Below are 13,149 nucleotides of genomic sequence, written 5' to 3'. Positions count from 1 at the left end.
ACTACATACCCTCAAAGACTAAGAACACTGAGTGATGGTAGGAAAATTAAGATAAAGTGGTTTTCCCTTGATTGGGTACCCTTGAGATCTATAGTTCAACTCACTAATTCCCAATCAGCATGGCTAATGCTGAGAATTCTGGAATGAAAGTCTACTCATCAAAAGGGATAAAAGAATGGAGTCTCCTGGAAAAGGTCTGTCTGTCTGTCTGTCTGTCTGTCTATTTATTTATTTATTTATGGTGTGGCAGCACATTTTACATATTACAATTTAAAAATTGGGAATATAAAAAGGTATATAGAAAATATACATAGGTCATAGGACAATTATAACTGACTAATGTCTGACTAAATGAAACATAACAGAAGAACTTTACACAATGTAACTATTTGCCATGGCAATATAAATATTTAATAAATAAATTTATTGCAGGTCCAACTTGAATGTATTAATGTTAGAAATCATCAGTTATTATAGTTTCTCATATTTTTATTAAGTTTAACATACACTATTATAGGTCATGATTACATACATGTCATATTGACTATAAAGGACACTTTGGCATAGGTACTATAATCATAGTTGTTACTAACACAAAAAAAACATGGAAAATGAAATAATACTTCTGTTACAGAACACAAAACATTCCAGTTTTGTGTATTAAGACTTCGTGATTCCATTAACTGAAAGGTTTATTGCTTGTCTGATGAGTTTAGTTTCAGGCTGAAAAGCTCTTTTATTCATTCAAGCATTTACCAGTTGAAATGATAAAGCAGAGCTGGATGCCCATGTTGATGAGTTTTCCAGACTGACATTTAGTGAATGATATAATAGTAGGTTATGTTTTATACATGAACTTACAAGTATCAATCGAACAGTAATTTAATTTTTTAAAAGTATATTATAGTGAAAACAAATGAGAACAAATGCAAATCACCACATACTACTACAGATTTTTTTTAAAAAATGTTAAAAGCAAGTGAAGCAGTACACTGATATGGCATACCTCTGGATTAACGGGGTCATTAGACCAGCAGCAGGCCTAATACATGTAAGAGGCCCATGTTCAATATTTCCAGGCCTGATTCTTGCCCTAAAATCAAGCTTCAATAAGGAGTCAATTTTTAAAAAACATACTGTACATTTTTGCTATTCCCCAACCTAGCCAAGAATACTGCAAAATCTGCTAGCATTGAAGTATTCACTAAAGGACATACTCTCCTATGTATCTCTTTATTCTTTGACCCCTTGTTTCTTCCTTGAGAATTTAGGCAAAGAAAAAAGAAACATTTTCTCAGAAAATAACTGGCAATGCTATTCATTAAGAGGTGGCTTAGATCAAATCCTGACTCAGTTGCATGCCACAACCCTGATTTTGTCTGCACTTTTCTGAGAACAGAAAAGACCAAACATAATCAGAAGCTGGAATCTATTGGAAAGGTATTTCTATACACATGCACACATACACACACCCTTTGGATAGCATATGTTTACATTCAGGAAAGTCCTGTAAAGCTTTAAGAGTTATGTGTTACAAAAATAACTATTCAGCAGATATCAAGAGTGTTTTTACCTTTTTTGCAATGTGGATGTCAAAAAATGGTTTGTTACGAACACTAAAAGGTTCTTGTGCTTTGTCAATTTGACCGTTCTTCATTTTACCATGACGTGGGAATATAATCTCTTTTTCTATACATGACAGACGAATATTAAAATCACAGTCTCCAACTGGTTGTCCCTGCCAAATTAAAATATCAGAAGTCCATGAATATACAGTTTATAAATGTTAGCTGATATGCATCAAAATATCACTTGAGAGTGTTTAACTCAACAAAGATTCTCTAATATTACCATATTTTTGCTGTAGTGATAAGATTAGTAACAAAAAGAACATATGGGAGAGAAGACCACATCTCTTTTTCTTTCAGAGTTCAGATCACTCTGAAAACATTTTTATATTTATTGGTTTAAGAGGACACTTCAAACTAAACAAATCTAACTTGCATTTTATTAACTGTCTTCTTTTCTTTTTGTGCCCAATAGCATAATCCTGAGTCTGCACAGCAGGATTTCAATTATCTTCTCTTTTCCTACAGATTTCTCTGTATTCCATTTTCATTACCCCTCCTCTCTTTTTAGTAATCCATAAGTATATGCATTCAGTCCATGTTGATCCCTCTCTTGCTCTAAAGCCTCTAGCATTCCCCTCTTTAAACTATCAATAGTGTTCCACATCCCCTCCATTTTCTTGATATAAGCTTGTTCACCCATCAATTCAATTTTATTTTCCTTCACTTTGTTTTTCCCATCACCAGTCTATAATACTCCTTTTGCTCCATGAACACCAGCAGTTAAAAAGGCTTTCACTCTCCTAGTACGGTGTAACACACTGGTGGATAATGCAATGTGGTCTGTTTATTACAGTGGATCAAAAGAACTAATGTCAAATGAATCAGAGATGTATTGGAGACTAACAATGTAAGCATTCTTCTATCCCCCTTCTGTTTACACACAAGTGTATTTATGAGTCTCACAAACCTTAGATGATATAAAACTAAGAAAGAACCTCACAGAACAGCACAACTTAAGAAGAGAAAGGGCTGCAATCACCCATATGGTTTGCAGGCACAGTCTAAAATAATTTGCTACAAACAGCTTGGAGTGCAATAAATGTAATCAGTCATGCTGACCAAACAGATAACCTGACAATTCAAACCCCTTCCTTCAAAAAATACAGCCCTTTTTCCCTAAGTAGGTCACACTTTCCTTATTACTTAGACCCTTTAAAAGCACCTGCTAGAAATGGCAGTCCCCTCCCTGTATTCTGCATTTCCCCAAAATGCTTCCTTCCAAACCAGTGAAAGACAGCAATTACCATTTAAATACAGTATTAAGAAGTTTTATGTCTCAGTACAGAATTTCCTTTACTAAGACAGGTACTGTAGGTAAACTTTCTTCTACTTGAAACTATTGTCTTAAATACTGTAAATGGTCATAAAAAAGTAACACTTGATAAAAATGACATAAATTTACTATCCAAAGCAAGTAATCTAAATACATTTCTTATGCCAATGTATGGCATATTAATGATTCAGCACATTAAAATGTATTTAATACGAGATTTCATTTTAAGTTTAATTTCTTAATGTTGACCTTTAAATAATGAATTTGAGTTTCTACAAATAGCACAGCTAATTAAATTGAGGGCTACAAATATTATAAGGCAATGTATATAAGAGCGTGTGTGTGTGTGTGTTGTGTGTGTATACATATTCAAATACAGAAGCTGGCTATACACACATACATAAAGCAGAAAGTTAAATCATCAGGTCCAGATGGTCTCCACTTGAGAGTATTTAAATAACTCAAAAGTAAAAAAAAATGCTTAGTCTTCTAATCAAAATATTTAACTTTTACCAAAGAATTGGAAGTAGCAATTTTGATACCAGAGTTTTAAAGAAGTCTAGGAGGACCCATGAAATTACGGTCTAGGTGTATCTGTTTTGGATTAATTGGTGAATATGTATGTATGCATTCATTAAGCATTTAGATGCACAACTCTTGTTGAAGAGGAATCCCTATGGCTTTTGCAAAAGTAAATCTCACCAATTTTTCTGAGTAATTTCAGAGCATAAAGAAAAATGTGGACAGAAATGATTAAGCAGACATGGCATAATGGAGTTTCCTAAATCATTCTGATAGAATCTTTCACTGAAAACCTGAACAAGCTATTCAAGGTAAAGTAAGGCACCTGTTTGTGGTTGAGAGCCACATTTACTGCTTCCTTAGTATACCGGCAGGACAATGATGCAGAGCAAACAGGGTCACAGCATTTATGTGGGAACAGCCACGATTTTCTTCGCTTTGTTGGAAAGGGGCTAGAGATTTCTTTTTCTTTTGAAGTCTATTTAAGGTTTATAGTACATGTTTCATGCATTTCCTGCCAAATTTCAACTACCGCATATCTGACTATCACATATGGCCCAGAGGCCACTGGTTGTTCATCAAGGGGACCAGTGACTTTATAACTCAATAACTGATTAAGGAACAGAAAGTTAAGAATGAGAATAAAGTAAGCCTTTCTCACACTAAACGAATATTTTAATTCCTCTGCCTCAACCCAATCTTTACTGAGAACATTTCTTTTCAACTGAAGGCTTTTTGCTCAGATTCCTCTTTAGTTGATAATGATGATGTCTGATAAATTAACATTTAATGTAGTGGATTTTACTTTATATGTGTCTGCTTGACCACATCCACTTTACCACTTTGCCCATATGAAACAAAACACCTCATATGTAATTCCTTGACCCAAAACCTTGTACATTCATGGTGCATTATATTGGTATATAGGGGGAAGTCAATATATCTCATATAGCTGCTGAAAAACTGCAGATCATTTTGTGCCAATACTAAATGCATAAGGCGTCTGTAATTCAAAAACTAAATAAAAAATTTAGACCACACTCCAATATTCTACATCATAATTTACAAACTCTTATCGTGGTAAGTTTTGTCCAAGACAACAAAGCAACAGTTACTTATTTCGTAACAAGTGGAAATAATGGACCATATGTGGGAAGAGGTCATCCTTTATTCTCAAGTAACCATTCAACATGAAAGTACATTGTCATGGTCATTTACATCATTTGCATAAATAACATCAATCACCACAGATGTCATAAAATTATGGTAAAATTAATTTACCTTAACTGCCTCATGTAAATGGAAATTTGATCTGCTGTATCTAAAGTCTGCTAAAGGGGGGGTCCATTAAATTGAAGTTTCACAGTATATCATTTTGCAGGATATTAGATTTTAGCTTAAATTTAAATGTGAAACACAATCACTTTAAACACTTTTCAATTAAAGTATTTGCTTAATTTTACAGTTCATTTGGAATAACTACTAATACTTTACTAGCAACAAAATAATACTGAAACATAAAAAGATAAAATATTTAGAGTATTATTCCTGGGAAAGTCTCAGGGATTATAGGATCATAAGGTGGACACTGTATGGGGAAGACCAGATATAAGCCTTATGGTCAATGGCACAATTCCCACAATACAACAAAGACCAGGCACAAGCAATGTAAGCAGGGCAGGGGGGGCAACTCAAGAATGCTATCCTCAGGCCAAGTTGTAATTGTGGTTGAGAATAGCTGCCAGAACCATTGGTCAGTCATCAGCACAGAAACCCAACCATTTAGGGAAGAATATGTCTTCTCAGGGAATGGCACCTATTGTATTTCCCCAGAAGACAACCCCAATTTTATGAGCTCTCCCCCAGCAAAAAAAAAAAAAAAATTGACAGGAAAAACAGTATAACACAGACAAAGACCTGTGAAATCCCTAGCTTTCCCACTAGGGTTGCCAACTTTAGCTAAAATCAGTCCTTCCTCTCCCCAGTGGCCCAAAATATTACAGAACAAAAGGAATGAGATCAAAACATTACAGATTCCAAGAAGATTCTTTTAAGAAATTCTGTATATTCATGATCATTGTATGCTGTATGAATGAATCTCAAAATCAAATCAAACACTCAATGCTGTAACTTGTACAGAGAAATAAAGAAAATAAGAAGTAGCTCAACCCAGAAAACCCAGATCAGAAACCTGGCAAAAATTCTTGGCTACATGTATTTAACTATTTCTATAGAGAGAGAAAAGCTCCTGAATAGATTTTACTTTAATTTCCTGGACTTCTCCAGTTTCTTGAAGATTTTCAGTATTAATCAGAGGCTGCTTTAGATGCTGGAAAACCCTGTTTTACACCCAGCCTTTCTTCACAGACTTCTACCCTCAAATATTTTTTTCTACTGTATATCTAGCAGAGGAAAAGGTAGAGTTAATATCACTGTACTTGACAAGAAACTATCTTACTCCAGATGACATGGATTGTGAGTGCAGGCTACATGCCTAACAAGAGGATATCTAGGATCTGGCTTTAAGGACCTCGCTTGTAATACGAAACGGAATGATCATATATCTGTCTTAAGAGATTTGGATATACAAGTCTAGATAAAAGCTTTAGTACTTTTAAATGCCACAGCTACACAAATACTGTTAGATAAGTACTAGTATTCTAATGTTTTTCAAAGTAAGTCTTTTGAAGAATAAACCAAATCCTAATTCCTTTCCTCACAATTCTTTTCTTAACTGTATCTACATTAAGAAACTTGGGTTTCAGATTTTTGAAGCTTTTTTTTTAAGATGAAGGAACTAATTGAATTTTCTGACACCTATTGTAGAAATGACCAGGAAATGGGTAAATTAGTTCATCACAGACTGACTAAATTATCAACTCAGACTTTGATTTTAAGGCCAGAATGCCCCAAATTAATTTGTCTGACCTCCTGTAAAGAGAATTACATTTCTTCCCATTATTTAACATCGAAGTATCCAATTTGCATTTAGAGCATGTCTGAAAAAAAATCTGTTCTCATTTTGAACAGTACATTTTATTTCCTCTCTCAGAGCATTAAAGAACCACTAAAGGAGTTGTACTCCCCAACTTCCAAAATCCTTGGATCAGTTGTTTTGACTAGCTTTTAATCTCATCTTTCCATTATTACGAAGCGGAAGCTGCTTTCTGTTGTCAGTCAGAGACAAGAGTCATTGGCAATGGCACTTTTTATCTTCTAGGAAGAACATTACTGCAAGGGGGAAGGCAGCTTGGTCTTGCGGAAGGTTGTTCCATTCATATCAGCTGTCTTATGAGGGTAGCAAACAGTCTTGCCTATTATCAGCAAGAAGATTGTGAGCATTTCCCTATTTGCAAATACAGCACAGCAGGATAATGATCAGCCTGGCCTTAACTGTTTTTCTGGTATTGTCAACATATTTTTCGCTTTAAAAGTCTCCCATAGTATTGCTTTCCTGGCATCTTACATCTCTTTGTTTTTAAATAAAGAGGGAAAGACCCATGTCATTAGGTAGAATTCTACTTGGGCTAATGGTTTACTTTTCATATAACTCTAAATCAACTAACCTAACCCTCCTAAATAAAACATGAACCACAATTCTCCCAGGTTTAGACATAATGAACAAAGCTTATGTTTTAAAACTCCACCTTGTATAAATGTCAAATAAGAAGTTGGAGCTAATAATCCCAAAGTCCACCGTTATTCAAGCATGTAACGTGCGTGTGTGCACGTACATATGCATGTACACCTTCAAGTCATTATAGACTCCTGGTGACTGCCTGGTCAAGTCCCTTCAGTTTTCTTGACAGCATCTTTGCAAGTGGGTTGCCCTTGCCTGCTTCCTAGGGCTGAGAGAGAGTGACTGGTTCAAAGTCACACCACTGGCTTTGTGTCTAAGGCATGACTAGAACTCAGAGTCTCCCAGTTTCTAGCTTGGCACCTTACTAGACCAAACTGGCTGTCTGCCTAACTACGTTACTTCTTGTCAAATCAAATATTACAGTTAAACTATTTTTTTGCAATTAAACCTTTATATATAGCATAAAGACAGTTTATTGACTTTAACAAATCTTTACAGCTTGGCTACTGTTAATGGCCTTTTCCCAATAAAGTCTTGCTTCTGCTTCTGCTTCTGCTGATAACATATTGGCTGAAGCTGTCCTTCATTTGGAACCATAATGCTGCCTAGTAAAGTCCCTCTAGAGATTCCCACTGAATTCAAAGCAATCTAAAATACTTTGACTCAAACATTACTGATTGCAACCACAGAGAGTATATATTCCTTATTAATGACGTCTATCCTACCACCACAGACCTTCCTTCCTTGCTTAATAAATCAGCCTTCTGCATCTTCAGCCCACCAACTTCTAGAACATCTTATCAATAGTTTTATATCTTCTACATAGCTTTTTGTAGAAACTTTCACAACTATAAGAAAAACTATGCTTCAGCAAAGAAGCAAACAACTTATCAAAAAAAATAATTTACTGAATTAAAAGCTAAGTATGCAGGAAAAACAATGGGAGGCAAAGACAACAATGGGCTCCAAATAAAGAAACAAATTGTTTCTTTATTTTGAGCAATACACTGGCACAGTTTAGGTGTGTAAGCCAAGATTTGTTTTTCCTTCTTCTATTCTAGGCATGCTAAACCTAAGCCTGGAAGTTCATTCAGAAAACCTACTGTTCTCTCTCAGTTCAATAAGGTAAAGCTAACTGTATTTCCCAAGTTCCCTAAACATTCTGTCTACCTAAAAAATGAGGTCCTGTTACACCTGCAGCTCTTCCTCATCAGTTTCCTACCCCACCCCACCTTTTTAAAAAAATCAGGATTTTGTTGAAACAGAATTCTTCAAGAACTTTCAGAAAAACTTGGGCTAACTTTAGAGCTTAGCATAGCTCACTCATTCAAACCACTGTAAAGATGTATTACCACTAAATATGGCGGTCTATTATATGTTTCGTGTCATTTGACTGGTGTGATATATTATTTCATTTCATGCATTCTTGTGTGCTGCCCAGGAGCACTTCTTTGGTTTATCTATATTTATTAAAAAATAGTCCTCCCTTCTAAAAGCTACAGGTTCCTTAGTCAATTGAGTTAACCAAAATATAATATACTTACACTGAATTTTATTATGTCATATATCAAGTATCGAGGAACAACTTGACCATTTACCTTGTCAATTATCATTTCCTGAAAAAGAAAAGCAAAATAATATTTAAATATTCATTCAACAACTTTGGCAACAGTTCAACAACTGATTTTAGTTAAAACATTATACTGGGCACTGTTTTCAATGTGGTTGATTTTGTTTATTTCTGTCATTTCTCAAAATCAAGAAGGCAACTGACAGAGATGGGTGGGAAGATGGGCGGGGGGAAAATGGAATCAAGAAATATAAGATAAATGTAGCAGCTTTCTTGGAATTTTATCATTTCTTTTTATTTTCAAGGATACAGTTTCCAATATCAGTATTTTGGGTCTACGTTTTGAAAAGCAGACCCATTTATAACCTCTGTTATAAACCCTAGCAGAAAATAACTGAAACTCGGAACCTATAAAGATTATACCAAGATACTGTTATTCTGAAGCAAAGCTACAACTGTATATTCATCTAAATAGCATATCCTCCTTATAGATTTTATTAGCATGAAATCAAAAAAACAAGTAATAGGAGCATTACTGAGCTCAAGTGCAATAACTGAGAACAAGAAGAGACTCTATGAAGACTTCTGTTGTCACCATTGTGTTGTTAACAAAAAAATGACTAATTTGGGCGGGGGGGTACTGCACTTGAGTTATTTGGGTCTCTGAACAGACAATGAAGAATTCTGAACAACTACTAGTTTTAGTTGTGAAGTGATATCTTCAATAAGCATCTTGGTATTTTAATCAGCGTGCATTTATAACTAATCCTTCTTTGAATTTGGTTTTGAATATACTAAATAAAAACTTTTATTCAGGCCAGTATTAAACAGTAAAAGTCTTTCAAGCCTAAGACTCCTGTTGAGACTTTTACACCTGTGCTGCAACAGCTAATATACCCTCTAATTTATTTTTATATGTCTGTTAATTTGCTCTTTTGGTCTTTTTTTATCTTCTAGGTTTAGATGAAGAAACACTTTACTTCTGAAAGAAAAACATCTCCCACTGCATTGAAGCCATTGGTCCTGGGAAGAGATAGGGCAGCAAATAAGAAAGAAGGGATATTGAGCATCTTTGGATTGAAAGCTATAGCAGTAAAGAGATAGGTTGGGTAAGAGATCTCATTATTGCCTGTCAGTTTACATAAACCCAAGTGTGAAACTATATAAAGTGATGGTGATTAAAGATTTTAAAAGATATATCATGACTCATTTAATTAAAGAGAGCATATGGTATATGATCAAGGTATTGGACCACGTCCAAGTCTGTCTGATGACTTTAGGTCTCTCTCTCTTTCTCCACAACCAATCTAACCACATTGTTGCTGTAGGGACAAAATGAAGGAAGATGCTCATGTAAACTGCCTTGAGCTGCTGGAGGAAAGGTGGAATATAAGTCAAATAAATAAACAAACATGCCTAAAATACTCAAGAGTTAAATCAGCACAAGAAATTATCTGTAGATACACATTGCTCTAACAGTAGGGTATTTTTGCTAAATAAACATTCCACAGTGGAATAAAAATATAGTAGGATCTCTTGCCCAGGACCAATTTCAACCTTTTCACTGGTGAGTAACATGGCAGAGACACGGTTCACTAATAATGATCTATCACAACTTGTAGCATAAAGAAAACTTACTTTGTGGCATTAGCAAGTCCAAGGATGAGATAAAGGCATTGTGAAGAACACTAAGTATGTCTTGTTTGTTTGTTTGTTTGTTTGTTTGTTTTTCAAATTTTGTCACTGCCCATCTCCCTCAAAAGAGGGACTCTGGGCAGTTTACAACAAAACTAAAACTAAATACAGATTAAAATACAATAAAAACAGTACTCCTTAAATAAAAGTATAAATATAAAATCTTTATAAAAACTTTGTAAAATCTTAACTTGGATGGATACTGTCCAGTTTTAAATAAAGGGCAGATTTCCCCGAAGTTTAGGCCACAAGCTCTGTGCTTGTGAAACAACTGAAAGATAGAGGTATTATATCAAAATATAGATATTTATGTTTATATTCACTCCTTCATTCTTGGCCTATTTCCTTGTCAAAATATAGTGAAATTAGTGAAAATTCCTAGTGTATATAAGTAATCTGTATTTGTTTAGTGATAAGCAAGTTCACTAAGAATGTCTCGGTATATCATCACATTGGTGACTTCTCGTCCTTATGCCTTTTCTCCACTTCTACACTTCTCAAGCATCCAAAATAAGGAACAGTTAAGAGTTCAGTGTCATTTTAAAGCTAATGGATTACATTCCCTTCAAAATGTTTATTGATGTATTTACTTGCTATTTCACCAAAGATCACTACAATCTCAGGTTAAAATGAAAGCCAGATTTGTTCAGCTATGGAATGATGATGCCAGCAAAGATAAGAAGTGACTAAAATTTCTCATTTATAATGGTTCTCTGACAAGTTCCAACTCTGGAACTTGGAGTGGAAGCAATGAAGCAGAAATACTATTATAGTGTGGATACAGCATAATAAAACAATCCCAAGGACACAGATCTGGTTAATAGCAATTTATAATGGCTATTTTGTGACCCCTAGGAAATGGATGTTGTGCCCTACTAGGGTAGTATTTGAGTTTTACCATTACAGTAGTCACTGCAAAATCCAATATTGAATTTAAGGAAAGCATGATTGTACAGAGAGAACCTCTTACCCCATCCAAAAGAGTATTTTCTAAATGCACACGTGGATCTTTACGAAACGGAAACTCCAGATTGGACACATGAAACACAGAGTTATCTCTGTCAATCATATAAACTTCATTCTTGCCATTGATTAACATCATATACCTAAGAAAAAAAGAGTAACATCAATTAAAGCACTATTGCCTTTGTAACATCTTTTATTCTATAGTTGTTAAATCTCATCATTCTTAACTTGACAAACGTTTTTTTCAAAAAGAAACAAGAACTGCCACTGGCAACTCAAGCTGAGTTTGAATATGTAGTTTTTAGGGTCACATATTATTCATGTAATTTCATGCTACATTTGAAACCTACATTATGGCAAAAGTGATATACGTAACTGAAAATCATACACTACACACCTTCTTTAAGCAAGCAGGAACACAATGAAAGCTAGAGCATAAATCTTCATGCTCATTGCAGACCTGCCTATAGCTTGCTGCAAATTATCTCTCTCAAGACTGGAAAAAATATGGAATTCAAAAAAATATTTATGTATGCTTAATATATAACATCATTGGAACAAATCTCTTTAATATAGCAAAGCAGATTTGTCCAGTTACTTGTATGCATGTTATGTATTATTCTGAGCCAAAGGAATAGTTATCTTGCTATGTTAAAATGCCACTTTAAAAATATTTATATTGCAGACCAAATTACAATTCAGCAGAAATGATACATTTATTTTGGAATGAAATTTAGAAAGCAAATACAGAAAATGAATGGGGAGGAAAGGGAAAGGGGGGAATAATTATTTCAGATGACACTGCTTACTAACACATTTTCAGAAATTATCTTTAAACACAGATTTTGAGAGATTTTTTATAATATTGATGTCCTAACAACCAGGAAACACGCTGAGACAAGGAACTGGTCTCTAATGCTTTATTGCTAGTACATAACAGGAATCCTAACAAACTGAAGAAGCGTGGGAAAAACCCAGACATATAAACCCCAAGGGTTAAGGCGGTCCCAATCTGTGTCTCTTTGAATGGCTGCCCAATTCCTCAGTGCTACGCATGCGCTTGACAGTCTGGATGGGAGCCCCCTGCTCGCCATCCTTACTCATGACAATTGTTGTTTGGAGAGGGGCTAAAATTTGGATGTAAAATACAAGATATATATTAAAGATACAATAAAAATGTCTACTTTGGAGGACTGGCTCAGAACATCTGAATAATTTGCTACTGTTCTCCCTAAGCCACTGAATATATATCTGGTCTGTAGTTTTCAAAAAAGGAAATATTTGCAAATCATAAAAGAGTTATTTCTATTGCTTCTTTTGTAACTAGAATATAATATTCAAATAGTCATTTGATTGTAGCAGGTAACAAATCTAAGAAATAGAAATAGATTAAGAGGAACCAAATGAAAGAAGGATGAATGAAGAAATAAGTTTTAGAAAGTACATCTCTAAGAAAACAGAAAGACTGCAATAGAGGGAGACAGCACAGCCCATTCCTGAACTGTCTCCCTTCTACTTCATTATTAAACATATAAGTAACTGGGAACAATCTGTCAAATGATTTGTTGTTGTTGTTGTTGTTGTTGTAGTTTGTTCCCTCACTTATTTGTATCTTTTGGCACTTTGCCACCTAGGCTGCATCTGTGCAAATCTGTATTATTTTCCCATCTGTATAACACCTAGAATGCTGTGCATGTTTTATAATATACAGACAACACGAACTTCAGAGCTAAATACTTGCCAGGAAATTCAACTGCAAATCATCTTGACAGACATACAGTATATTCACATATCCACTTGTAAGTTGATGCACAATAGAATATACCTTAATTTTATGATGAATATTCATGATACTCTTTTAAAAACTACCTGTAGAAAACTCAAAAATTCATTCAACATCAAAAATATTTCA

General features: G+C 34.5%; 1 protein-coding gene across 2 annotated transcripts in view; it reads right to left on the bottom strand.

Annotated features, from left to right (window-relative positions):
- The window catches only part of RNGTT (RNA guanylyltransferase and 5'-phosphatase), a 143,988-nt gene that overhangs the window by 76,176 nt on the left and 54,663 nt on the right, over positions 1–13,149 (bottom strand). For both annotated transcript variants that reach the window (XM_063312263.1, XM_063312254.1), the window contains exons 9-11: positions 11,242–11,377; positions 8,551–8,622; positions 1,574–1,738 (exon numbers count right to left, since the gene is read on the bottom strand). In XM_063312263.1, coding sequence (XP_063168333.1) covers positions 1,574–1,738; positions 8,551–8,622; positions 11,242–11,377 — 373 coding nt within the window. The remainder of the gene's footprint in view (positions 1–1,573; positions 1,739–8,550; positions 8,623–11,241; positions 11,378–13,149) is intronic.

The sequence above is a fragment of the Candoia aspera genome, chromosome 1 (assembly GCF_035149785.1).
Source record: "Candoia aspera isolate rCanAsp1 chromosome 1, rCanAsp1.hap2, whole genome shotgun sequence".
In the NCBI taxonomy this organism is placed as follows: Eukaryota; Metazoa; Chordata; class Lepidosauria; order Squamata; family Boidae; genus Candoia; species Candoia aspera.
Note: the sequence above shows the minus strand (reverse complement) of the source record. Positions and strands in the feature narration are given on the sequence as shown.